The sequence below is a fragment of the Cyprinodon tularosa genome, unplaced genomic scaffold, assembly GCF_016077235.1.
Source record: "Cyprinodon tularosa strain WSP-4 unplaced genomic scaffold, ASM1607723v1 ctg195, whole genome shotgun sequence".
NCBI classification, from domain to species: domain Eukaryota; kingdom Metazoa; phylum Chordata; class Actinopteri; order Cyprinodontiformes; family Cyprinodontidae; genus Cyprinodon; species Cyprinodon tularosa.
In genome coordinates, this window is record NW_024038707.1 from 159,938 (window position 1) to 187,521 (window position 27,584).

The 27,584-nt window shown below is 40.1% G+C and overlaps 1 protein-coding gene across 1 annotated transcript; it reads right to left on the reverse strand.

Moving 5' to 3' along the window:
- Positions 1-7,782: 7,782 nt before the first annotated feature.
- On the reverse strand, positions 7,783-27,260 carry LOC119782523 (ras-related protein Rab-3A-like). The gene is made up of 5 exons (XM_038283520.1): positions 27,094-27,260; positions 17,967-18,191; positions 12,264-12,382; positions 11,199-11,323; positions 7,783-8,823 (listed from the first exon to the last, which is right to left on the reverse strand). Exons 2-5 carry the CDS (start codon positions 18,189-18,191, stop codon positions 8,633-8,635), a joined length of 660 nt encoding a protein of 219 aa, XP_038139448.1. The 5' UTR covers positions 27,094-27,260; the 3' UTR covers positions 7,783-8,632.
- Positions 27,261-27,584: the final 324 nt, after the last annotated feature.

Below are 27,584 nucleotides of genomic sequence, written 5' to 3' on the forward strand. Positions count from 1 at the left end.
CTAAACTATCAAAAAAAAAAGCCATGTAGCAAGCCTCTACGGAAGCCGGACAGTTTCAAGATATAGCGCAAACCATGGGCGGTTCTAGACAGGGGCCAACGGGGGCCAGTGCCCCTGTAGATCATATCCGGCCCCCGTTATGGCCCCTATATTGAAAACATAATACTCAAAGAAATTCTAATGATGATATGCCCTGGAACAGACATGGTTACTGATAGGTCCTTTGGATCTATTTCATTTTTTTCTTTACAAATTCTGATTTACCAATTATTTAAAACAAGGAGGTGATAGCTTCAGTGGCCTTGAGATAGGATCCCAGTTTTTATCTGCTAAATGTTTTTTTTTCCAAAACAAATAAAAAAAAAAAAAATTATCATTTTTTTTTCTGGAGTTCTAATTCAGAATTTATATAAAAAAAAAAATAAATTAAGTCAAAAATATGTAAAATTCCTAAATTATGAATGTCTATTGATCTAATAAGACATAATTTTATTTAAACCTAATTAAAGAATAGAAATTTCACTTCATGCAGCTATCTTAATATATTTAAATCGCTAACCCTGTTTTTTTTAATTGATGCTTTTCTGGGCCCCCATGAAAACAACGTTGGCCCCCTGGCATATTTGGTCTAGAACCGCCACTGGCGCGAACAGATCCCAGGGTTTCAACAAAACTACAAGCCGATCAAGAAGTAGAAAGTCAGCTGGACTTTGTATTTGCTGCCCTCTGCTGGCTGCAGCAATTATTGCCTTCTGGAAATATCTGCCTGGATTCACCAGGAAATGACTTTTTATGTTTACTAAACTTTTAAAAAAAAAGCCATGTAGCAAGCCTCTACAGAAGCCGGATAGTCTCAAGCTATAGCGCGAACAGATCCCAGCGTTTCACCAAGTGCTGCCATCTACAATGTAAAATATCTTGTTTACAAGCACTTAACAAATAAGTATATTTTATTTACTGAAACATGTAGTCTTATTTCTTGTCTTCTTTATCAGGTAAAACGAAAACCTGTCGAGTGTTTAATGTTGACAGTAATCCTTGTATCCTTCAGTGTTGGGACTGCTGCTCAGATCTCCATACTTTTATGAATGTGTATAAACTGAAAGCCTGTCTACATTTGTATTGGACTACAGTGACCTTCTGACATCTATTAAATTCACTACATTATTTAACCTTCTGCGTCCTGCGAGTCAGTAAAGTTAGATTTTAGTAGCAGTGTTTCACTTCTGCTGACCAAAACTACAGCTGATCAAGAAGAAAAGTCAGCTGGACTTTGTATTTGCTGCCCTCTGCTGGCTGCAGCAATAATTGCCTTTATTGACACACTGGTCTTCCAAGTTTAATATGGAGTGACTTTTGTTGCATTATTGTTGCAGGCGTAGAATGTGTTTTAAATGGGAAAAAAAAAGCAAGTAAAGAGACTTAAAACAAGCTCTTATTAAAAAAATTGTACTGAGAGTGATTTTAAATGTATGGTTTGAAACTTTAATTATAATAATTTAATATTTTCAAAATAGCTTATTATTCTTTACAAGATTGAGGTTTACAAATTTCACCCTTTTCAAAGTGGATTTCACAGTCACCTTCTCTTTGCTCGGTCTTGACCGATAAAAATGTTGCAAACGTCCATGGAGACTGAAAGAAATGCATCTTAAAACTTTAAAGGTACACTATGCAACCGGTGTTGATTTTCCAGTGAGGCTCCCTCCAGAGGGCGAAAGTAAAAGTGCACTGTCGTAAATATGCACAGCTGTTCTCCTGGTTTCTCCGTCAAGCCAGGCGCGGTTGTTTTGAGCTTAGCAGCGAATGACTAACGCTGCGTTCACACTGGACGTAGCTGGCGCGACAGAAGCAGCGAGTTTACATGCAAAGTCAATGGTTGACGCGCGTCAAGGCGCAACAAAAGGTCCCGCGGCGCGTTTTGAGCACCAGGCGCAGCACGTCTGAGCAGCTGAAGCAGCGCGTCGGGTGCGTTTAACGCAGGGAGAGAGACACAGCGCTGATGATCTCTCCTCTTATACAGTTTATTGACGCCTAAATTAACTTAAAATGCAGAAATCTGCCGGCAGAATATGCAGTTTGGATTATTTAGATGAAAAACACCTACCAGCTGCCGCGGTGAACCGAGGCTGCTGATTAAGGGATCCATACTGTCGCGCACCGCTGGTATGTGGGGGTCTGAGCGGCTCCGACAGAAAAAATATTGAAGGCAGGATAATAATCTGAATGAACTGACTGCACTGATTACGTTTTCAGGTGTATTTTCTCACTTAAACACATATTAAAACTACTTTATTCCCACTGATCACAGCAAATATAGCTGCAAGGCAGAGAAAGGATAGTGAAGCTCCGCCCAACGCGCCTCAGACACAGCCGGAGCAGCAAAGCTGCTTCAGCCACGAGTCAGAACTAACTGGTACAAGCAGCAAAAAGGAAGCAGCAGACGCGATTTTGCTGCTTTTGCTGCGTGAACGTAGCATAACTGCACAAAGATCGCCACTGTGCTAGCAACGAGAATGCTTTTAACTGGGGGGTGTAGCAGTTCTCGCCGTAAAGCAAGACTGACTCTCACGAGACTTCTGAGCCTGTGGGTGCGGGTCGGTGCTCCTGCAGTATTTCCCCCACAGACCACCAGGGCGGCCGAGAATACCTTTGTTCAACCTGAAATGACTCATTTAATCATCCAAAACGTTATGGAACACATTCATTAACTGAAAAATGTTGCATAGTGTCCCTTTAAAAGAATTCAACATGTAAAAATCAATCCAAAGATATAAATTAAAACTGAACTTTTTTTTATTTTTATTTCCATCTGCAAATTATATTCTTTGCAGCAATAATGGAACATAATTCACTTCATATAATTTATCAAATGAGTTTTACATCATGTTTTGACGAACAGTTTAGATCAGTAAAGCATGTTATTTTACTAAAATCATTCAGACACACATTGGATAATGATATTTTAAAGAAATGTTTATTTCCCAAAGTTCCTCATCATAAAAGTGGGGGGAATATTTTGCCCAGGCACCTAAGCTGTCAGTCTATGTTTTACATCCCATGTAAATTAAGTCCCGCCCCCAGATGGAGGGGTCAGTAGTTTGAAAAAACAAAAAACAAATCCTAAACTAAAATGGTTAAAAACATTTTTTAGTTTCAAATCACTTTTGATTCAATTTTTTTTTTTATCTAAATATTTTTTGCTTAGAAACAAACTGAGGCTCTAATTTAGCTCCATACTGTTTAAGCTGTTATTTAGTTTTGCATCAGCTGTCTCTTTTTACTCCCCCACCAGATTAAACAATCTTAAAGAAAAAAAAAAAAGAACAAAGCTCAGCCATCCCTGTAAGTGATGACATAAGCAGCACAGAAGTCCAGCTTTTAGAACATTTTATTGATTCCTTATTTGAGTAAGCCTGGTATTACAGAATTACAGCACAATTCACACAACTAATATCTGACAGGAAGGATGTTCCTATTTACAGTTGGGAATGCTGCCATGAAAGGAGGGAAGAGGAGGAAATTATTGTAGCAAAATAACATAAATTAACAAAAAAAAAAAAAACTAAACAACAGTAAACAAGTGAGAAGGGAACCAAAACAGAGAAAATCCCTTTTGGACGAAGAGTTTAGAGTATTCCGTTAACCTGACAGATTAAAAAAATAATCCTCCTGAAAACATTGATTTATTCAGTTGCTTTCTGCTCCTTGGTTCTTGTGTTACAGTCATATGCAGAGTAAAAAACATAAATAAATAAAAGTTGTAGCAAAGCTGATATCAAAGACAAACAAACTCCTCACTGCAGCTACGTGACCGAGATAAGGAGTCCTCACCCTGGAATGTTTTAACGGATTCATCCCACACTTCACTCTGGGTACTGAATACTGACAAACAGCTTTTATAAAAATATACAGAAAAAAGGTAAATAAATACTACAAATAATAACTTAAGTCATAAATAACACAAAAATAAATAATTCAGCTCAGTTTTTGTACACAAGTTGGAAAAGGTTGGTACTGAAAACAAGCGCAGATCTTAAAACGAGCAACAGAAACGACGAGTTGCGATGTGACATTTAACATGTTCAGAAAAATGAACCAGACCCAGATGGAGCGGATCCAACCTGGAGGTAGAGGGAGGCGACAGCTATGGGCTCCAGTAGTGCCGACTGAAAACACTCCGTGGGTCAGGGCGCCCCTTCACCCATGCATTCACTCAGTCATCAGCAGCCATGATCACATGAAGCGCATGCAATGCAGCCTCCCTTAACTCTTAATGTTTTCTTTTTCATTTGCAAATAACTTTATTTTTTGTTTACATTTAGACTAGTGAAACATTTATCATTGTCATTTTTGAAATGGAAATGGAGGAGATTGACCGCCCAATCAGAATTCTGACAGCTAACAAACATGTTAGCATTTAGCCGTAGCCATGCCTGTTTTAGAGACTAAACTAGCTCTCTTGTTTTAATCACCTTCTGCTCTTACATTAATTAAACAGCATTACCGGTGACACGTCGGGCACGTAAAAAGGCGCCTAATTCCGTCATTTTCCACCAATGTGTTACTGGCCCTCCTTAACAACTCACATCTTTGTCAGTGAAGCTGAAGCTTCCTAGATCTCTTCCTTCATGGTGCCCATCTGCGTTAAGATCCAAAATTCTGAGATTAAAGTCAGAATTCTGAGATTAAAGTCAGAATTCTGAGATTAAAGTCAGAATTCTGAGAAACTTTTTTTCCCATATTAAACTGAAATAATATTTAAAAATCAGTAAACTTTTTTTATTTTTTCAATGGCCCTATTCCTCTTCCATACAAAAAAATAAAATCGACATCAACTTAAAAAAAGAAAAACTTGTACAGGTCAATCTCCATTTCAGATCCACTTATTTAACCATTGCTCATCACTCTGTCTCTCAGTCAGGGGTTCCCCAGTTATTCAGCCTGTGACCCGACAGAAAACAGCAGCGATATAGAAAGACCACCCTTAAAATACTTAGTTATTTCACTCTATATTCATTTATAAATACAGATCCATGTTTTATCATTTTATATGTCAGTTTCATTATGGTATATATATTTACTTCATATACCACATGGATTGGGGAATCGGACCTTCACTTTGGGAACCCCGGCTAATACCGATAATACCGATTTATTAAGATAATTAAAATGAATAAAGCTCACATTTGACATCCAGACAAATTCATCTGAAGTTAAGAGGCCCAATCTGCTGCGATCCTTTTCCTAAAAACGAGGCTGGGGTGGTGAAGGGGAGACATGACCAACGCTCGCTTCCCTGCAATCGGTAAAAATTATCGACATGATGGGCGTCATGAAGAAAACATCAGTAACCTTTGACCCCATTCAAGAGTTTCTCTAAAGAAGAATGGGACTGATGAGTGTTAAAATCAATTTAAAAAAAAGACAAAATCTCATACAAATAACAAAACCAGTCAATCAAGTTAAGCTTCAAAACATCCACAACATGCAGCTCTTACTACAGCACAGGCAGGAATCCAAATAACTTCATTAGCATTAATTCCTCTGAATTATTTTACACGTATATACTGATAAATACCAGCATTTATTGACATTTAGATATTTGTACACCTTTGATCAGATGGTTAGATTGAATCCTCTCTTACTGTGATGTATGACTTGTAACTAATACCAACCAAGTAAAAAAAAAAAAAAAAAAGATGTATAAAACATCCAAGTCGTTATGCAGGACCAACCGAGACGCGGCTTTTGTTTTGGTTACCATTTAGCGCCTACACTGGTTTAGAAAAGTGAACACGCATCTGTTGAGGTACTAGATGACGACCCGCCGTTATAAATCAGCTCAGATCTCATGCGACCTGCATCCGGAATGATCTAATAAACAGAAAAGAAATGCTCTGACATCCTGAAACCAACACCCCAGCATTCAGTCTCAGTGTTTATTAAAGTTACCGTAAATTTCGGACTATAAGCCCCTACTTTTTTTCCCACAGTTTGAACACTGTGGCCTATTATACAGTGTGGCTAATACATGTTTTTTTTCTTAATGCGTGGAGCCGTGTGAAAACATCCAGCATCACCGGTGGGTTTCGAAAGGCTGAGCTGCTGCGGGATGAAGAGGACCGCGAGAGCGACAAGGATGAGACTGAAGTCAGTGATGGCATCCTGAAGCTGTTCCATTCAGACACCGAGGAAGAGGACTTTGAGGGTTTTAGTGCGCAGGAGGAAGAAGAAAGTGATTAATGACTTTTCCTGGTCAGCTGCAATGTTCTGTGCGTTGTTTAATTAAAAGTACCGGTATATGCAGCGTTATTTGCGTGTTACCGACAGATACGTATATTTAAATGTGTTACAGGTAGTTTGAAAAAAAAAAAAAGCATTCATAATATGTACCGTATTTGTTTGTTTTATTATACGGATTAAATCAAACATTAAAATGCTCACGTGTAATATCTTTATTTGTAAATATCTCATACAACGTGGGAAACCTGCGGCTTAAAATCCAGTGCGCTCTATAGTCCGGAATTTACGGTAATCTGAACATATTTCAAGGATTTCCTGCCGTCCTTAGGGAATGTTTTTTTTTCCCTCTGTTTGCAGAGAAGGTATGAAGGATGCAGTGTTTCATTTAAACTGTGGATCAGTGGAAAAGTCGACTGTATGACACTGAACCACAGTGATGCTTCATAAACTGCTTATTCTTTCAAAAACAGGTAAAAACGGTGGGTTTTTACCTGTCTTTGAAAGGTAAAAAGGTAAAAAAGGAGGGGTTTTCTGCCTGTTTTTCATTATCTGGTTTGCTCAGATGAAAGTGAGGGCCAATCAAAGATCCAACACGTTTCGACTCTTTATCTTATCACAGGTCGTGACGACCAACTGAAGCATGCAGTTTGAAAATCTGATCTTCTGCAGCTCGGCCAGGGACATCGACCAATCAGAGAAGCTGATCTGATCAAGTGCAGAAACAGGCTAATGATTCTCACTGTAGAGGAGAGGATTCTGCACCTGGTGCGCAAGTCTGGGTTTACAGTCCAGAACGGAAAACCGGACTGCCCCCCGAGATGATGAGCCAATGGTTTGGCCCCTAAGCTTTCCTAAAGAGACCATCAGACGTCATCTACCGGGTACAACTGACCAAGCGGAGCTGGATGGCGGGGCTTCATAGAGACCGACTAGCACCTTATTAACCCTTTGTCACAGCTGATGGGGAGTCAACGGCTCAGGACCAGTCAGGGACCCTTACCCCCAGATTCCACATACTCTGTCAGCGCTCCGCTCACGTACGTCGTGCTTGTCTGTCATGTTAATCAATGACAGCCGTTTCACATCCTCCACACGGAATCGTCCACGTACGTCTTCGCCGTTGGTCAACGTCAAAATACGGAGCGATGTGTGGGTTTTCAAATAAAACTAATTCATTTCTTAGAATGTTCATTTTAAAATCTTGCCATGTGAACCAACCATAAAGTCGTAGGGATTCTCCCGAGTGGTGCACGACTTTACACGAGTGAATAAAGTGAGGGTGATTGGTCGTTTATCAAGAGGGTTATGGAAAGTTCACAAGCAAGTTTGATTGTAGCCGGTTTATCAGAAGCATCTTGCTAACCAGTTAGCAACTTAGTGCTAGCAGGTTCCCAATGGGAAATTCCATTGGGACCAAGTAGAACTAAATTGGTGACTTAGAAACGACGCTGTCAAGGAACGCTATGGACAGAGGAAACATGCAAGAGGAGGAGAGTTTAGTGTCGGAGGTCGTGGATGAGTCTCCTCCGTCATCCATTTTTTATTTGGAGGAGGAAAGCGGGGATGAAGATGTTGTGGAAGAGGACGCCAGGGCGGCAGAAGCTTGGTTTGGTGTAGAAGGCTTCCAGCCGTACATGTTTGAGCCCTTGCCTCGCAACGCTGTTTAATGATCCTTATGATTAACAGCCCAGATCGTCTCGTTATCAGTAAATCAGATGGGGGAAAAAAAAAATGGTGGTTTAATAAACCATCAATGGACATTAATCATAAATCAATTGTTTGTTTGCATCCCTAGTTTTAAACACCTGGAACAGTAGCGTGAACACTTTTCACATCTGTAAATTGACTTTTTATATTTCAAAGGCTCCTAGATTAAGTAGAAAGGAACATTTCTATAGAATATAGAACATTTCTATAGAATATAGAACATTTCTATAGAATAAGCCTGCAGGGACATCAAACCAAACATCTGTAACCACGAAACACGGAAAGGAGGATTTTAGATCCTTAAGAAAATGAACCACAGTAAAATAAAGTAAAGCTGGGACAAAAACTAGAATTGCTGCAAATCTGGTGGATGCAGCTCTGTGTGCTGAAAAGCTGAGTGGAAGAAAAGCCTTCATGGTCCCTCTGACTGAGATTGGAACAAACATTTTTGGTGGAAAGCTGCGTCACGCTGACAAAGCTCTGAATGAGGAGAATCTAAGCAGCCTACTGGTGTGGCTCTGATGATGGCAGTGGGTTTGTGCAGGGACATATTTGCATCTATATGTTAAAAAGAACATAGAGAGCAAAGATCCAAGCTACAAAAAGTTGAAAAATCTGGACAAGCAGTGAGTATGTGTGTGTGTTTATGTCTGTGTGTGTTTTTCTTGTGTGTGTGTGTTCAGCAAGCGCAGTCTTGGTTGGACCTCTGCGGCTGCTCATTCAGCTGTGGCCCCTGCTTGGCTCCGGTGACGGCCGGGTCGTTGTTATCCAGAGTCTCTGTCATCCTCTCACAGATGATGTCCACCAGCCGCTCGAACGTCTGCTTCACGTTGATGTTGTCTTTCGCACTGGCTTCAAAGAACTCGAATCCTGTTAACATGGACGGAGGAAACGACACTCAGGCTCTACGGCTCACCAGAAAGCAAAGTCACCTCAGATCTGCCAACGTAGACATGATGGAGTTCACCAAGGAAAGTGGAATCCAGTACGATGTGCACTGAACTTCTATATAATCACCCCTTTAAGCGTCACTATATGGCCCATTTACTGATTTAGTGCGGAATTTAGTTCTGATGTTAAAGGCACACTATGCAACATTTTTCAGTTAATTAATGTGTTCCATAACGTTTTGGATGATTAAATGAGTCATTACAGGTTGAACAAAGGTATTCTCGGCCGCCCTGGTGGTCTGTGGGGGAAATACTGCACTTGCAATTGCAGGAGCACCGACCCGCACCCACAGGCTCAGAAGTCTCGCCAGAGTCGGTCTTGCTTTACGGCGAGAACTGCTACACCCCCCAGTTAAAAGCATTCTCGTAGCTAGCGCAGTGGCGATATTTGTGCAGTTATGCTACGTTCACGCAGCAAAAGCAGCAAAATCGCGTCTGCTGCTTCATTTTTGCTGCTTGTACCAGTTAGTTCTGACGCACGGCTGAAGCAGCTTTGCTGCTCTGGCTGCGCGGTGCTAAAGTGTGTCTGAGGCGCGTTGGGCGGAGCTTCACTATCCTTTCTTTGCCTTGCAGCTATATTTGCTGTGATCAGTGGGAATAAAGTAGTTTTAATATGTGTTTAAATGAGAAAATACACCTGAAATCGTAATCATTGCAGTCAGTTCATTCAGATTATCATCCTGCCTTCAATATTTTTTTCTGTCGGAGCCGCTCAGACTCCCACATACCAGCGGTGCGCCGACAGTAGGAATCCCTTCATCAGCAGCCTCTGGCCGGGTCGCCTCCTCACGGTTCACCGCGGCAGCTGGAAGGTGTTTTTCATCTAAATAATCCAAACTGCAGGCAGCAGGATAATAAAAGCGAACATATTCTGCCGGCAGATTTCTGCATTTTAAGTTAATTTATGCGTCAATAAACTGTTTAAGAGGAGTGATCATAGCGCTCTGATCATCAGCGCTGTGTCTCTCTCCCTGCGTCAGATGATTAAACGCGCCTGACGCACTGCTTCAGCTGCTCAGACGCGCTGCGCCTGCTGCTCAAAACGCGCCGCGCCTGCTGCTCAAAACGCGCCGCGCCTGCTGCTCAAAACGCGCCGCGGGACCTTTTGCTGCGCCTTGACGCGCGTCAACCATTGACTTTGCATGTAAACTCGCTGCTTCTGTCGCGCCAGCTGCGGTGTGAACGCAGCATTAGTCATTCGTTGCGTTCGTCTGTCTGCTAAGCTCAAGACTACTGCGCCTGGCTTGACCGAGAAACCAGGAGAACAGCTGAGCATATTTACGACAGTGCACTTTTACTTTCGCCCTCTGGGGGGAGCCTCGCTGGAAAATCAACACCGGTTGCATAGTGTACCTTTAAGAGGACTGCGGCAACGAGGGCTAATGTTAGCCTCGGAGGGCTAACGTTACACTGCAAAACCGATCTACAAATAAGTAAACATTTCCTAAATTAAGTGTATTCACCCTTAATTTAAGAAGGTAAATGAGAGAGTTTGCCAATGGAATGAGTATTTTTACTCTTAAAATAAGATAATTAGATAATATGCACTTGAAATAAGACAATGCAATTGTGTTTTCTTATTTTAAGTGTAAATTGTCTTGTTCCATCTGCAAAATCTATCTTTTACCTCCTCAATTCAAGAACAAATGCATGTATTGTAAGAAAAAAATGACTAGTCTAGCTTTAGATTTTTTGCAGTGTGGCCCGTCTGCAGCAGCTCTCTCTCTGCATAGCTGTGTGTGAAGGTCCGCTCACTCTGATTTGTCAAATTTAATGTTTCATTTAGATTACAAAAATAAACCGTAATAAAAATAATCCTATTTATGATGTTTTAAAAATTAAGACCAACAAAAGACTGATTTAAGACATTTTAATACCAATTAAGGCCTTAGTTTTATTTTGAAGAATTCTTGCCTTTTAAGACCGTGACGTCACTGCTGGAAGATGGCAGGAGGGAGGGGTGACTATATTTGGGCAAAAATGGCCGCTCTCGCACTTAGTGATTTTGACGAAAATTATTTACATTTTTTTACTGATTAACGTTAAATTCATTGAATCACTGCAAATGTATTTTTTTTTAGGTTAAATAATGATCCATTGATTATTCCTTGCTGACCGGACTTTTCCTGGTTTATGTAAAACAAGCTAAAATGACAGAATAAGAAAAGTTAACTCTCTTTATGGCAAACAGGCTGCAGACTGGGTGGACCTTTTCCTTCTTTAGGATAAATCTGCAGCCCAATGGGGACTAGAGTTAGGAATGACCTACCAGTATATCGGCTAATGGAGACTTACCGAGCTGCTCGGCCAGCTGCCGGCCCCTCTCAGACGCCACCAGCCGCTCATCCTCCATATCACATTTGTTTCCCACCAGGAGAACTTGAGCATTGTCCCATGAGTAGGTCTTGATCTGGGTCGACCTGTTACAAAAAAAATTTGTTTTTTTTGGAAAAAGTGTATTTTCTGTGAGGTAACGCTGCTGCCTCACTGGAACAGACGCCATTATTTCACATTTACAGCATTTAGGGATGCACGATATTGGGATTTTGGCCGATATCCGATATGCCGATATTTTAAAACTCATGTAGCCGATAACCGATATCGATACTGATGTTAAAGCTGGACAAAAATAAGTAGTCATTGAAAATAGCAGTTTTGTTATCCATTTCTGACACTTTGAAAAATAAAATACTCAAATATATTTTCATATGCTGATATCAAATTGATTTTTAAAAACGTGGTATCGATCTATTTTACTTTCAAAATCTCGTGAAATTTCATCGTTCTGTTACAAACTCTCGTGATATTTTGCAAATTCTTGTGAGATTTTGTTAGTAAAATAGATCGATACCGCGTCAATATATCGACATATAAAAATATGGCAACATTTCGTGGATTTTCGGGGGATTTCGTAGCATAACGATGTCATATAGCAATATTTCATTAGTAAAAGAGATTGATATGGTGTTTTTAAATGCCAATATATCAGCATATGAAAATATTGTGATATTTTAATGTGTCAATATTTTTTTCCCTCGTCTTTAGAAGTTTTCAAGTCTGTAAAAAAGAAGTTTTTTAGGAAGAAGTAGTAGTATTTTTTATTTTATTTTTTTAGACTTTAGAAACTCAGAAGCTGATCAAATATCGGGTTAAATATCGGTGGGGTGGCCGATGTCCGATATTCAGTTTTAAGGCCGATACCGATAGAGGGCCGATTATATCGTGCATCCCTAACAGCATTCTAAAGAGAGTTCAGTTGACATAAACTGGGATATTTAGGAGGATAAAACATCTTCCAACTAGGAGGAAACTGCATCAAATGATCAGGCAGTAAGACTGACGCTTTCTGATATCTCTTACCAGTCTTGCACAGAGTTGAAGGACTCCTCGTTGGTGATGTCATACATAAGGATAAAGCCCATGGCTCCCCTGTAGTAGGCTGTGGTGATGGTTCTGTAGCGCTCCTGTCCAGCAGTGTCCTGCACACACACGGAACAAAACACATTTTGGATCATTAACTACACAATCAGTTCCCTTTCCTACCACTAGAGGGACACAAACATCTATTTTAAAAACAGAAACCTTTTTTTTTTTTTTGTGTAGTAAGTTGTATCTCAGTTTCAGTCAAATTCTGAAGCTAAGGAAAAATGACTGTGTGTTTTAACAGAAAAAATATCATTTAGAAATATGAAAACTAATGTGTTTAAGTCTCCTAAACTAATGTTTTTTAAGGCCAAAAATTTGTAACCTACTTAAATCTGTGAATTAAAAACAGAGATCATATTTTTTCTATCTTACATTCTCTTCCTGTTGAATCCAGAATATAATTTAAGCTCCATCTGATATCAGAGATCTGATTGTTCCTTATGTTCCTAACAGAGCACTTCGCTCTCAATCTGCAGGTTTACTAGTGGTTCCTAGAGTTTCTAAAAGTAGAATGGGAGGCAGATCTTTTAGTTATCAGGCTCCTCTCCTGTGGAACCAACTACCAGTTTTAGTCCGTGAGGCAGACACCCTGTCTGCTTTTAAGGCTAGGCTTAAAACTTTCCTTTTTGATAAAGCTTCTAGTTAGAGTGGCTCAGGTTATCCTGAGCTATCTCTACAGGTGCTGGTCATAAAATTAGAATATCATGAAAAAGTAGATTGATTTCAGTAATTCCATTTAAAAAGTGAAACTTGTATATTATATTCATACATTACATACAAACTCATATATTTCAGATGTTTATTTTGTTTAATTTTGATGATTACAAATGACAACAAATGAAAATCTCAAATTCATCATATCAGAAAATTAGAATATTACTGAAGACCAATAAAAACAAAGGATTTATAGAAATGCTGGCCAACTGAAAAGTATGAACATGAAAAGTATGAGCATGTACAGCACTCAGTATTTAGTTGGGCCTCCTTTGGCCTGTATTACTGCAGCAATGCGGCGTGGCATGGAGTCGATCAGTCTGTGGCACTGCTCAGGTGTTATGATAGCCCAGGTTGCTCTAATAGTGGCTTTTAGCTCTTCTGAATTGTTGGGTCTGGTGTATTGCATCTTCTTCTTCACAATACCCCATAGATTTTCTATGGGGTTAAGGTCAGGAGAGTTTGCTGGCCAATTAAGAACAGGGATACCATGGTCCTTCAACCAGGTACTAGTAGCTTTGGCACTGTGTGCAGGTGCCAAGTCCTTTTGGAAAATGAAATCTGCATCTCCAAAAAGTTGGTCAGCTGCAGGAAGCATGAAGTGCTCTAAAACTTCCTGGTATGTGGCTGCGTTGACCCTGGACCTCAGAAAACACAATGGACCAACACCAGCAGATGACATGGCACCCCAAACCATCACTGACTGTGGAAACTTTACACTGGACTTCAAGCAACGTGGATGAAGTGCCTCTCTTCTTTTCCTCCAGACTCTGGGACCTTGATTTCCAAAGGAAATGCAAAATTTACTTTCATCAGAGAACATGACTTTGGACCACTCACCAGCAGTCCAGTCCTGTTTCTCTTTAGCCCAGGCAAGACGCTTCTGACGCTGTCTGTGGTTCAAGAGTGGCTTGACACAAGGAATGCGACAGCAGAAACCAATGTCTTTCATACGTCTGTGTGTGGTGGTTCTTGAAGCACTCACTCCAGCTGCAGTCCACTCTTTGTGAATCTCCCCCACATTTTTGAATGGGTTTTGTTTCACAATCCTCTCCAGGGTGCGGTTATCTCTCTTGCTTGTACACTTTTTTCGACCACATCTTTTCCTTCCCTTCGCCTCTCTATTAATGTGCTTGGACACTGAGCTCTGTGAACAGCCAGCCTCTTTAGCGATGACCTTTTGTGTCTTGCCCTCCTTGTGCAAGGTGTCGATGGTCGTCTTTTGGACAACTGTCAAGTCAGCAGTCTTCCCCATGATTGTGTAGCCTATAGAACTAGACTGAAAGACCATATAAAGGCTTTTGCAGGTGGTTTGAGTTAATTAGCTGATTAGAGTGTGGCACCAGGGGCCATCAATTTTGAACCTTTTCACAATATTCTAATTTTCTGATATGATGAATTTGAGATTTTCATTTGTTGTCATTTGTAATCATCAAAATTAAACAAAATAAACACCTGAAATATATGAGTTTGTATGTAATGTATGAATATAATATACAAGTTTCACTTTTTAAATGGAATTACTGAAATCAATCTACTTTTTCATGATATTCTAATTTTATGACCAGCACCTGTATAGTTATGCTGCTATAGGCTTAGACTGCTGGAGGACGTGGGGATCCCTTTTCCTCATTCTATCTCTATTCTCCAATGCTGCAGTATTTGTTCAGCCACAAACTTTATGATCACTCTGCTTTTTCTCATCATCTGGGCTGGTTCTGTTTGGCTGGGAACCCATCCTGGAGGAAAATATCAACTGGACTCCTGGCATTAACGCTTTAAATTATAGATGATAGAAGATGACAGACCTGTTTTTCAGGGCTTTGTCCTGTTTCTACCAGACATGTTCACAAGTCATTTTTTGCAAGTCCAAGTCAAGTCTCAAGTCCAGAGTAGGCCTGTTGCAATATTAAATTAATCGCACAATAAATTCTAATCACATGATTAATAAAAATAAGTTCAATAATTTGCGTGCTTGCTTGTTTCTCCTTGTGTTTTCATCTCCTTCACTGAGACGGTATAGCTTAAAGGTCACTATTATATCTATGGAATGATCATTATCTTGAACTGGTAAATAAAAAATACATGCTTATATGTCACGTAGCGTTGCGTCACTGACGTCAGTGCTACATGACTGTTTGACAGCCCCTCTGCCATTTTTTTTTTTTTATCCTCTGCTGTGTGTAAGGCGAGCGGCGATCAGTCAAGTTAGTAAAACAAAAAACTCTTAGAAAATAAAATATTGTTCACACGTCGGAAATCGCGAGTCTAAGTCGAGTCTGAAGTCATTAAATATGCGACTTAAAGGAATAGTACACCCAAAACATGATTAGCCTTCATTTTCTACTCACCCCCATGCTGAACAACACTCTGGAGTACTTTTTTGATATCTCAAATGCATCTGGAGATCTGGGAGGCTTCTTGCTGTCTGCTGACATTCAAATAATGGAGGTCTATGGCGCCCGAGGCAGAAAGGTCCATAAAAGTCCACAAAAAACGTGTCAATATTCCTCCATACTGCTCGTCCAATGTATTCCAAGTGTCCTGAGTGGGTAGCGTCCATAATTTACTCGAAACAAAGTCATTTAGAATGTTTTTAGAGCATAAACAGTAGTGTATAGGATTTCCTAAAAGCGCGTTCACGAGTCTACGGAAACCGCGGCAGACCAAACCAGACGAAAGTGCGCATTCAGCTCGGCAAAGAACTCATGCTCTTCTTCAACACTGAAGTCCTCAGACATTTTTCTTTCGCTGTTTCTTTCTTTGCACAGGTAAACAGCACATTTCTTCTTCTACGCTTGCATTATCGGCAGAGCAGACGCTGAATGCGCACTTTCATCTGGTTTGGTCTGCCGCGGCTTCCATAGCGTCATGAACGCGCAGGTGCGCGCTTTCAGGAAATCCTATACACTACTGTTTATGCTCTAAAAACATTCTAAATGACTTCGTTTCTAGTAAATTATGGATGCTACCCACTCAGGACACTTGGAATACATTGGATGAGCAGTATGGAGGAATATTGACACGTTTTTTGTGGACTTTTATGGACCTTTCTGCCTCGGGCGCCATAGACCTCCATTATTTGAATGTCAGCAGACAGCAAGAAGCCTCCCAGATCTCCAGATGCATTTGAGATATCAAAAAAGTACTCCAGAGTGTTGTTCAGCATGGGGGTGAGTAGAAAATGAAGGCTAATCATGTTTTGGGTGTACTATTCCTTTAAGTGCGACTCAAGTACGAGTCACAAACTCGAGTCCCCACCTCTGGTTTCTACCCTAAACATACCTATGGGCCCAGTTTTATTGACCGTGTGCTCTCTTTCATCTCCTTGACATGAAAACTGGCTCTTCTGCTTAATGTTTCTTTTCCTGACAGAGCCACCCATGGAGCTACTTTACTAGCTACGTTTACATGGACACAACTAATCGGATTGAAGGCCTGATCAGATCAAAAATGTTTCATGTAAACATGTCAGACTGAAGATTCTAATCCGATTCGGTCCGATCGGATCTAAATTTAATTCCGAAAGAGAGAGGTGGTTTTTGCCGATCGCCATTCCGATTGGCGTCCATGTAAACACCCATTCGGATCTTAAGAGTAAAATAATCTTCACTGCGCATGTGTGCGACGTCAGCGTGACGTTTTTCCGCCTTGTCAACAACAGGAAACCACCGGTCGCTCTTGTTGTGAACAGCATGGCGAGAGGAGTCTAGGAACGCCGACTTATACACTCAAGTTCATTTAAAGCTGCAGGAAGCAGGAATTTATCCTCTTCCTCTTTTCTCTCTCCACAGCCCACTCGCTCTCCCACGCCGGTTCAATCGCTCATTCTCTACATTTTCTCTCAGACATTTCGCTGCCAAGCACTTTTTTCCTCCTCTCTCCGTTTTTATTTCCGCTCGCTCCGAGCGCATCGTTTGTCAGGCCTCCCAAAAACCAGACGCAGACAGAACTGCCAAGTTTGGCAGGAAGTTCTGCGCATGCTTAAAAGATTTAATCTGATCCAACGCTTGGTACATGTATACACACGTCATGATCGGATCATTTCATTTAGTGTCCATGTAAACGGAGATTTTGAATTTCCGATCAACCAAGGTTTGGATCGGATCGGGGAAATTTTGCGCATGTAAACGTAGCTACTGTTACCTCTTCCGACATAGATAGTATTTATATATCAGTTATTTTATTTTTTTTCTTGTATGTCTGCTTCTCTCTCCCTGAACCCCAGTTGGCTTTGGCAAAAGTCTGCTCACACCGAGTCTGGTTCTGCTGGAGGTTTCTTTCTGTAAAACGAAAGCAACTTCCAGGTTTCCTACCAGCAGCCGGCTCGGTGGGAGGGATTGCTGTAGAGTCAACGGCAAAATGCAGATGAAAATCTGCAGTCCACACACACTCAAAAGGTGGAACGAATTCTACAAAGTCAATGACTGTAAGCAATCAGCTGGTTTTACTCAGATACAAAACTTTGAACCAGTCTGACTGGATTATTCAATTCTCTAAAGAGAAATAAACCGATTTAAACTGTAAAAAAAAAAAAAAAAAAAAAAAAAAAACAGCAAAAACTTTGGAAGATTTTGTGAAGATTTTCTATATTCCAAAGTCATGTTTTTGGATCAAACAGGCCAAAAAACCAAAATTATGTTTGTTTTAGATGCTTAGAAGGAAAGAAGATGGAAGTTTTTACAGTGTAGTTCAACAAATCTCTGCCATAAGGAGGAAAACCAGTGTCTTCAAGCAGTTAGCTAACAAGCTAATGTTTTACATCTTTGAAAATATTTAGTCTTTGATTTAAAGTATTAGTAAAATCATATATGTAGCAATAACTTTGAGATATTTCAACTGACTGACTTTACAAAACAGTGAAAATTGGCCAAACGTGTGACAGGTGTCAGTACCCACAATCCCAGACCTATAGGTTCTCACCCAAATCTGTAGTTTTATCCTCTTGTCGTTCCTATAGATGGTCTTCACCTTGAAGTCGATGCCCACCGTGCTGACGAAGGCCGGCGTGAATGAGTCGTCTGCATAGCGGAAGAGGAAGGAGGTTTTTCCCACACTGCTGTTCCCAATGATGAGGATTTTAAACATGTAATCAAAGTTCTGGTCCGACGACTCCTTCTGTCCGTATGTCGCATTTGCAGACGCCATCTATGCAGGAACAGACATCCAGTAATGATCATTGTTTAGTTTACACGCTTTGGTAACAGAAGTGTTAGTATATTATTTATTGGCCCAGATTGAGTGTTTATGTTTGGCTTAAAGTGAAGTTAATGTGATTAGAAAGACAATTGGAAAGAAAACAACTCCTAAAACTCAATCTGGAAAAGAAAATAGGAAATCCATTAAAAATTTAAAACAATAAAAGTTGAAAATATATTAAAAAAAATGAAATGAATCAAAATATATATTTTTATAACAACAATCTGAGAAAACAGAAAAATTGCTCTCAAAATCTGTTTTTAATCAAAATGTTTCAAATAAGTTTAAGTTCTGGATTGCATTTTTCATTGAATTTATACATGCATACAGATATACATATATCTCTAAATCTCTATACCTCTCTCTAGATCTCTCCCTTGATCTCTCTATATCTATATATATATATATCTATATATATAGATATAGATATCTATATATATATCTATATATATATATATCTATATATATAGATATAGATATCTATATATATATCTATATATCTATATATATATATCTATCTATATATATCTATATATATATATATCTATCTATATATATATCTATATATCTATATATATATATATAGATATATATATATATATATAGATATATATATATATCTATATATATATATATATCTATATATATATATATATATATCTATATATATATCTATATATCTATATATCTATATCTATATATCTATATATCTATATATCTATATATCTATATATCTATATATCTATATATATATATATATCTATATATATATCTATATCTATATAGATATATATCTATATCTATATAGATATATATCTATATATCTATCTAGATATATACAGGTGCTGGTCATAAAATTAGAATATCATGAAAAAGTAGATTGATTTCAGTAATTCCATTTAAAAAGTGAAACTTGTATATTATATTCATACATTACATACAAACTAAGGGTGTGCAAAATAATCGTCAAATCGATGAATCGTGATTCTAATTTTTGTGATCTACTGAATCGATTCTTGAAGGCAAGAATCGATTATTATAAAAAAAAAATGAACAAATAAAATACATTAATGGTTGGCGCACATCAATCAAACCAATCGGAATACAACTTCCAGTCCAGCAGATGTCGCTGCGAATGTGTTGAGGCCTGCTGCTTTGTGTCACAAGCATGTCCGGCCGTGGGATACTGAGACGAGTCATTCGTAAACAAAATATGGAGGAGACTGAGAAAATTCGCCCCCCGGCTCCATCACATTTCAAGTCAGATGCTTGGATGCATTGTGGCTTTAAAAACAAAGAAGCTAAAAACGAAATTGATATGATGCACGCAATTTGCAAAAGGGGAAATGTCATACATTTTGAATGTTTTGATTTAATTGGTTTAAAGGACCACTGAGGCCATGTAAACGGCACTGATTATCCTCATTTTGTTATTTTAAGTTTGATGAATCCTAAGATCTTTTTGTCAGTGTGTCCACGCCAGTAATAGTAATATTTCTGTCCAGTATTTGTTTTCATGGCAACACCTCCAAAAGTCATTTCAATAAATACAGCTATGTATGAATTCAGTTGCTTTCAGTCAGCTGCATCTTTTTCTTACAGTGTTCAGTGAAAATATCGCAATGCATCGCAATATTTCAAGTATCGTGATACATCGTGATAGAATCGCATCGTGGCATGTGAATCGTGATTCGAATCGAATCGTGACTTCTTTGCCAATACCCACCCCTAATACAAACTCATATATTTCAGATGTTTATTTTGTTTAATTTTGATGATTACAAATGACAACAAATGAAAATCTCAAATTCATCATATCAGAAAATTAGAATATTGTGAAAAGGTTCAAAATTGATGGCCCCTGGTCCCACACTCTAATCAGCTAATTAACTCAAACCACCTGCAAAAGCCTTTAAATGGTCTTTCAGTCTAGTTCTATAGGCTACACAATCATGGGGAAGACTGCTGACTTGACAGTTGTCCAAAAGACGACCATCGACACCTTGCACAAGGAGGGCAAGACACAAAAGGTCATCGCTAAAGAGGCTGGCTGTTCACAGAGCTCAGTGTCCAAGCACATTAATAGAGAGGCGAAGGGAAGGAAAAGATGTGGTCGAAAAAAGTGTACAAGCAAGAGAGATAACCGCACCCTGGAGAGGATTGTGAAACAAAACCCACTCAAAAATGTGGGGGAGATTCACAAAGAGTGGACTGCAGCTGGAGTGAGTGCTTCAAGAACCACCACACACAGACGTATGAAAGACATGGGTTTCTGCTGTCGCATTCCTTGTGTCAAGCCACTCTTGAACCACAGACAGCGTCAGAAGCGTCTTGCCTGGGCTAAAGAGAAACAGGACTGGACTGCTGGTGAGTTGTCCAAAGTCATGTTCTCTGATGAAAGTAAATTTTGCATTTCCTTTGGAAATCAAGGTCCCAGAGTCTGGAGAAAAAGAAGAGAGGCACTTCATCCACGTTGCTTGAAGTCCAGTGTAAAGTTTCCGCAGTCAGTGATGGTTTGGGGTGCCATGTCATCTGCTGGTGTTGGTCCATTGTGTTTTCTGAGGTCCAGGGTCAACGCAGCCACATACCAGGAAGTTTTAGAGCACTTCATGCTTCCTGCAGCTGACCAACTTTTTGGAGATGCAGATTTCATTTTCCAACAGGACTTGGCACCTGCACACAGTGCCAAAGCTACCAGTACCTGGTTGAAGGACCATGGTATCCCTGTTCTTAATTGGCCAGCAAACTCTCCTGACCTTAACCCCATAGAAAATCTATGGGGTATTGTGAAGAAGAAGATGCAATACACCAGACCCAACAATTCAGAAGAGCTAAAAGCCTCTATTAGAGCAACCTGGGCTATCATAACACCTGAGCAGTGCCACAGACTGATCGACTCCATGCCACGCCGCATTGCTGCAGTAATACAGGCCAAAGGAGGCCCAACTAAATACTGAGTGCTGTACATGCTCATACTTTTCATGTTCATACTTTTCAGTTGGCCAACATTTCTATAAATCCTTTGTTTTTATTGGTCTTCAGTAATATTCTAATTTTCTGATATGATGAATTTGAGATTTTCATTTGTTGTCATTTGTAATCATCAAAATTAAACAAAATAAACATCTGAAATATATGAGTTTGTATGTAATGTATGAATATAATATACAAGTTTCACTTTTTAAATGGAATTACTGAAATCAATCTACTTTTTCATGATATTCTAATTTTATGACCAGCACCTGTATCTATATATCTATCTAGATATATATCTATATATCTATCTATCTATCTTAGGGGTGGAACGGTTCACAAAATCCACGGTTCGGTTCACGGTTTCGTGGTCACGGTTTTCGGTTCAGTATATGTTGATTGTTAGCCTGACATGTTCGTGTTGCTGTTAGCATAAACAAAACGTGTTGCACAATGCTTGCACACTGTTGCACTTTTATCCACAACTTTCTTTCCGCCGTCATCATAGGTCACTCTAAATGCAAAGCGCTCCCATACAGCAGACCTATAAAGTGCTGCTGGCGCGTCTTCCAACTCCTGTTCTTTCCCACTCGCCATACCCACACAATTCTCCACAACAACTGATTTTTTTCTGCTACACCCGGCACCTTCTGCTCTGGAGTGTAAACGCTTCGCCTATGAGAAAAAGGAGCAGCGCATGAACCGAACGCAACACGCGAACCGAACCGAGACAGTCGAACCGAACGGTTCGGACGGTTTTCATAATCCGTTCCATCCCTAATGTATATATGAAGTGTCTCTCCCTCCAGTGGTGCTTTCTGATACGAGGGCCACGGGCAGCAGCCCATGTGCACGGCCTTACGCTCATGCATGTGTAAATTATATGAATCAATAGCAGAGGCATGATACAGATTAGCGCACCACCACACCAACTTTCATTCCCTTGAGTGCACACAACTGAGCAGGAGTGCGTGTTTATATAAAGTAATGGATTAAAGACGGACTCACATTAAAGGTGGGCTATCAGGAGCTCAAAACACCAAATGTGACTTAGTGGCGAGGGTGGATAGTTTCCCTGTCTCCCTTTTTCCTTCACACTTAAAATCCTTAGCACTGTCATGTGGAATGTCTACGAGTTCAGAGAAAAATGAAATTTGTGTCTAGCAATTAGGAAAAATTCTTCCGAGGTGAAGCAAATTAAAAATAATTACTACAAGGGATACAACGGCACATTTAAAAACAAGCACTTTGTTACGACTGCAGAGGAAAAGGCCAGCAGGTAAAGCAGAGCACAATTATACTCCGCTCTACGAGAATAATGTTCAGGAAAAAAAAAAATCACTCAAAAATCCGACGGACTTTGTTTCCAAGTTTGAAGACGTTTAGATTCCCATCCAGGAAGCTTTTTCAATTCAAAATGGCAGAAATAGCGTTGAATTTGAAGCTTTATAGAGTGGACCAAAAACAGCCTCGAATTCAACGCTATTTCGGACCCCAGTCATCCATTTTTCAATTAGAGGAGGACAGCAGGGACGAAGATGTTGTGGAAGAGGACGCCAGGGCGGCAGAAGCTTGGTTTGGTGTAGAAGGCTTCCAGCCGTACATGTTTGAGCCCTTGCCTCGCAACGCTGCCAGTTCTGTTAGCTCTACGCCTGCCGAAGACACAGACGTCCATCCCCGTGAACACTGGGACGGAACTCAATGGGAAAGGAAATTATTCTTATTTCAACCGTTGCGTAAATTAGCTGCGACATATGAATCAAGATGCTATGACCGCAGAAATTTGATTGACAGATGACCGTTGATATATGATTGGACGAATTTAGGTGTTCAGGCTGACGTAGAACTAACTGGCCTGAATAAGATAACGAAAAAAAGTAATACAGATTTTTTCTTAATTTGGGGACAATACATCTGATAAATAGTCCATTTATATACATGTTTAGGCAAGAATGATTTGCATTGGTGTCAAAAGTCCACACATTTGTTACTTAAGTAGAAGTATAGATACTACAGTTTAAAAACACTCTGGTAAAAGTTGAAGTATCAACTTGACCTCTTTAGTCAAGTGAAAGTGAAAAAGTATGTGCTCCAAAAACTACTTAAAGGAATAGTACACCCAAAACATGATTAGCCTTCATTTTCTACTCACCTCCATGCTGAACAACACTCTGGAGTACTTTTTTGATATCTCAAATGCATCTGGAGATCTGGGAGGCTTCTTGCTGTCTGCTGACATTCAAATAATGGAGGTCCATGGCGCCCGAGACAGAAAGGTCCATAAAAGTCCACAAAAACGTGTCAATATTCCTCCATACTGCTCGTCCAATGTAATCCAAGTGTCCTGAGTGGGTAGCATCCAGAATTTACTCGAAACGAAGTCATTTAGAATGTTTTTAGAGCATAAACAGTAGTGTATAGGATTTCCTAATAGCGCCCCCATGCGCGCTCACGATTCCACGGAAGCCGGCAGACCAAACCGGAAGAAAGTGCGCATTCAGCGTCTGGTCTGCCGATAATGCAAGCGTAGAAGAAGAAATGTGCTGTTTACCTGTGCAAAGAAAGAAACAACGAAAGAAAAATGTCTGAGGACTTCAGTGTTGAGGAAGAGCATGAGTTCTTTGCCGAGCTGAATGCGCTGGTTTGGTGTGCCGGCTTCCGTAGAATCGTGAGCGCGCATGGGGGCGCTATTAGGAAATCCTATACACTACTGTTTATGCTCTAAAAACATTCTAAATGACTTCGTTTCGAGTAAATTCTGGATGCTACCCACTCAGGACACTTGGATTACATTGGACGAGCAGTATGGAGGAATATTGACACGTTTTTGTGGACTTTTATGGACCTTTCTGTCTCGGGCGCCATGGACCTCCATTATTTGAATGTCAGCAGACAGCAAGAAGCCTCCCAGATCTCCAGATGCATTTGAGATATCAAAAAAGTACTCCAGAGTGTTGTTCAGCATGGAGGTGAGTAGAAAATGAAGGCTAATCATGTTTTGGGTGTACTATTCCTTTAAGAGTATAAAGTAACCTTTAAAAAAAAAAACAGCCAGATGCCACTATATGAATAGAAAGCTCAATTTTTTGACTATTTTGAAGAAAAAAAATGCATGATGGGGCCATAATGAGGGAGGTCTTGTTGGTCTCCTGATACGCTCTCGCCTGTGTCCGACCTTTCAGACATTTCAACATCTTTTTCTGAATCCCACATTGTAGCATGGCATAGACAATTCACGTTAGCAGTTTGAAGAACTCCTGCTTGCTTGATGATGATTTCCTTTAGCTAACCAATGAGTGTTTGCGTTATATGACTCATCCAATCACACTAGTTTTCACTAGATGTGGATGGAGCCAATGATCTGCATTGGATGGAGCACATGACGGGAAATAAATATTTAGAAGTTAAACCGAAGCCAAGAGTAACGTTTGTTTTAAAAATGTAAGGAATAGAAAGTACAGATACTTGTGCGAAAATGTAATGAGTAGAAGTCAGAAGTAGGAAGACAAATAAGTGATGGAGTAAAGTATAGATACCAGAAGTACGGTGGCCCTGAAGTGCAAACTGCAACTACAAATCTAAAAGTGCAAATACATAAAGCAAAGCGCAACTACATTAAGAAAAACACAATTACATTAACCTACCGGAAAAGGTAGGTACCAGAGGGAAACATGATACGTCGCTGATTGGACGACGGCGCCGTTTGACCCTTGAACCGGAAGTTGCGTAGTCTGAACGGTCCAGCTTCTTTTAAGTGTGATTTCAGTGTACGCAAACTAACTGAAATTTCGTGATTAGTCTTGAGCATATCCAGTATCACCTCGTACGTATGTCCTGATTCAAAATATTCCTGGATAACGGCAGCTATGTTTGGGGCGCCGACAATATCCATGTTTTCAAAAGCCGCAGCAGGCAGAATGACTTCCGGTTCAAGGGTCAAACGGCGCCGTCGTCCAATCAGCGATGTCTCATGTTTCCCACTGGTACCTACCTTTTCCGGTAGGTTAATGTAATTGTGTTTTTCTTAATGCAGTTGCGCTTTGCTTTATGTAGTTTTGTTTTTCTTAAAGCTACAGTGTATAATTTTCAGCGACATCTAACGTCCAGACTGCAGACCGCAGCAACATGAACATCTCCCCCCCACCGCTTACGGGACAAAATGTCTTCCACGACGTCCGCATCACCTACCCTCTCAAGTGATGAGGTTCGTTTACATAGATAATTTTACAGATAGTATTTCATTAGTCTGTGTAAGGTATAGATTTCATGTAGACTTAACATAATAAATATACCCGTTATTTTTTCTACATCGTTGTGACGTTTTGGTGAGCTGCTTTGCATGGTGATATAAACAGATGAAGTAATTGTAGTCATTAGTTTAACAGCGAGATTGTGTTCGCTGGAAGAATATATATTCCCCGTTTACAGAGTCCAAGTTTTGTTTGCGGCACGGGGGTTACAAGACGAGGTAGAGGGAGAGGAAGAGGGCAGAGAGGCCGTGGTGGGCGTGCAGCTAGGGCCAGGCGAGGGAGAGGTGCCAGCGGGGTGACTAGAGCAGAGGAGGAAAGGCTTGAAGATCTCCAAAGGAGCCGGAGAGAAGTAACTGAGGTATATATCCAGAAAATTATTTTACAGAAAATTACTGAATCATTACCTGTGAAACGTCAGGGAAGTTGCTGAATAAGTATACTGGAGAGTAACAGCATCATCACGCAGCATGTTATTGTAATGGGCGATCTCGCAATCGCTAGTTTGTTGGCTCTGTGCTGCCGTAGCGCAAAGATGTCTGCCTCCATGGCTGCGAGACCCGCTCCTATGTAATTATAAATAACGAATTCTAAGGCAACGCAAATATTAAGGTTAAGAGGCTGAGCTCGTAGATGATGATAAATAACATAGTTATGTATAATATATTACATTTCTGACTGTATATCCCTGTAATTATTACACACTGTAGCTTTAATGTAGTTGCGCTTTGCTTTATGTAGTTTTGTTTTTCTTAATGTAGTTGCGCTTTTAGATTTGTATTTGCAGTTTGCACTTCAGGGCCACCGTACAGAAGTGTACTTAAGTACAGTAAAAAGGTATTTGTACTTCATACTTGACACCTCTGATGATTTGACATTTAGATATGATTTCCCAACTACTTTAAATGCAGAGGTAAATTTCTCCAATGTTAGATCAATAAAGTTCAATTATTGTTATTATTAGCAAACATACTAACCCCACCTGTCATGGGGGGTTGGATGCCCCTTCTTAAAGGTTAGCAGGTGGCAGCCCTAGCTTGAGGAGAGCCTGAACATCCTCCACATCAGTCAGACACACCTTCACCTCATTGAGGATCAGAGGGCGGAAGTAGAAGGGCTTAACAGACTAAGCATCGACTAAACAGACTATCCTATCGGCTCCCGTTCAGGGAAGGCAGGGAGCCTGAGCCGGACAGGCCATGTCGCTAATAATATTATGCCTCACTTTCAATAAAAGAATAACAGATGGTGGTGTCATTTATTCATTCCTGTTATCATGACGATTGTTTCTGAGCCTATTTGCTCTAAAATAAACCGGCTCCTATTCTACAGTTATCTGATAACAGAGCTAGCTTAAATTATGTAGCTGAACTCTCAAAGTTAGCTCAACAAAAACCCGTTTTAAGGCTCCATGTTTAATGTTACACGTTATTTACCACCGTAAAGCTTAACTGCTTATGTAAAACACAAAGCGTTGAGATATTTAAAATAAAACAGGGGAGAAGCTAATAATCCTTACAGGCTAATTCAACCCAGCTATAAGTCAGCAATATTTAAATGTGTTTAAAGAGCTAGCTAAGCATCCCAGCTATGTCAAATGAAGGTTAATAATAGCTCCCTAAATCACTGACCTCGGGTTGGATAAATAACCTCCGTTCCGTCTGTTTCCGCGGTTATGATGAAAACGGTCCCGCTACGAAAGATGAGTGGATGGTTTACCATGAAATGCGTGATTTTTCCCGTTAACTTCCCCGCAGCGGCTAGTTCAGAGCCCAGCGTTGCACCTGCACAGGAAGAGTGTAAGAGTGATTGGCAGCACAGCGGACCAATCACAGCAGAGATGGGAATGACTCACCTCCACAAACCCCGCCCCTATCCTGCTGAAGCCTTCGTGTTCCATTCATTAGGAGCAGAGGAGCCTTTATTTATGCAGCATGTTTGACTGATAAAACTCACTGGGTGCCTCACAATCCTTGGTTCTAGTCAAAACTGACAAGGATGCGGCCACAGAAAAGAAAAGAATGACAAAAACAGGGAAAGAGTGAGACTCCAGACCGACCAAACAGGGGTGGATTTAGTAAATATGTGGCCCTAGGCAAAAACGGGCAGGGGCCCCTCTGAA

Bases quoted from the DNA above. Each gene is read 5' to 3' on its own strand.
- LOC119782523 (XM_038283520.1), bottom strand. From the start codon at position 18,191: ATGGCGTCTGCAAATGCGACATACGGACAGAAGGAGTCGTCGGACCAG. The intron at 12,383-17,966 runs GTGAGAACCTAT...GTGTGTGTGCAG, and splicing joins GGATAAAACTACAGATTTGG to GACACTGCTGGACAGGAGCG. The intron at 11,324-12,263 runs GTAAGAGATATC...TTTTTGTAACAG, and splicing joins TTCAACTCTGTGCAAGACTG to GTCGACCCAGATCAAGACCT.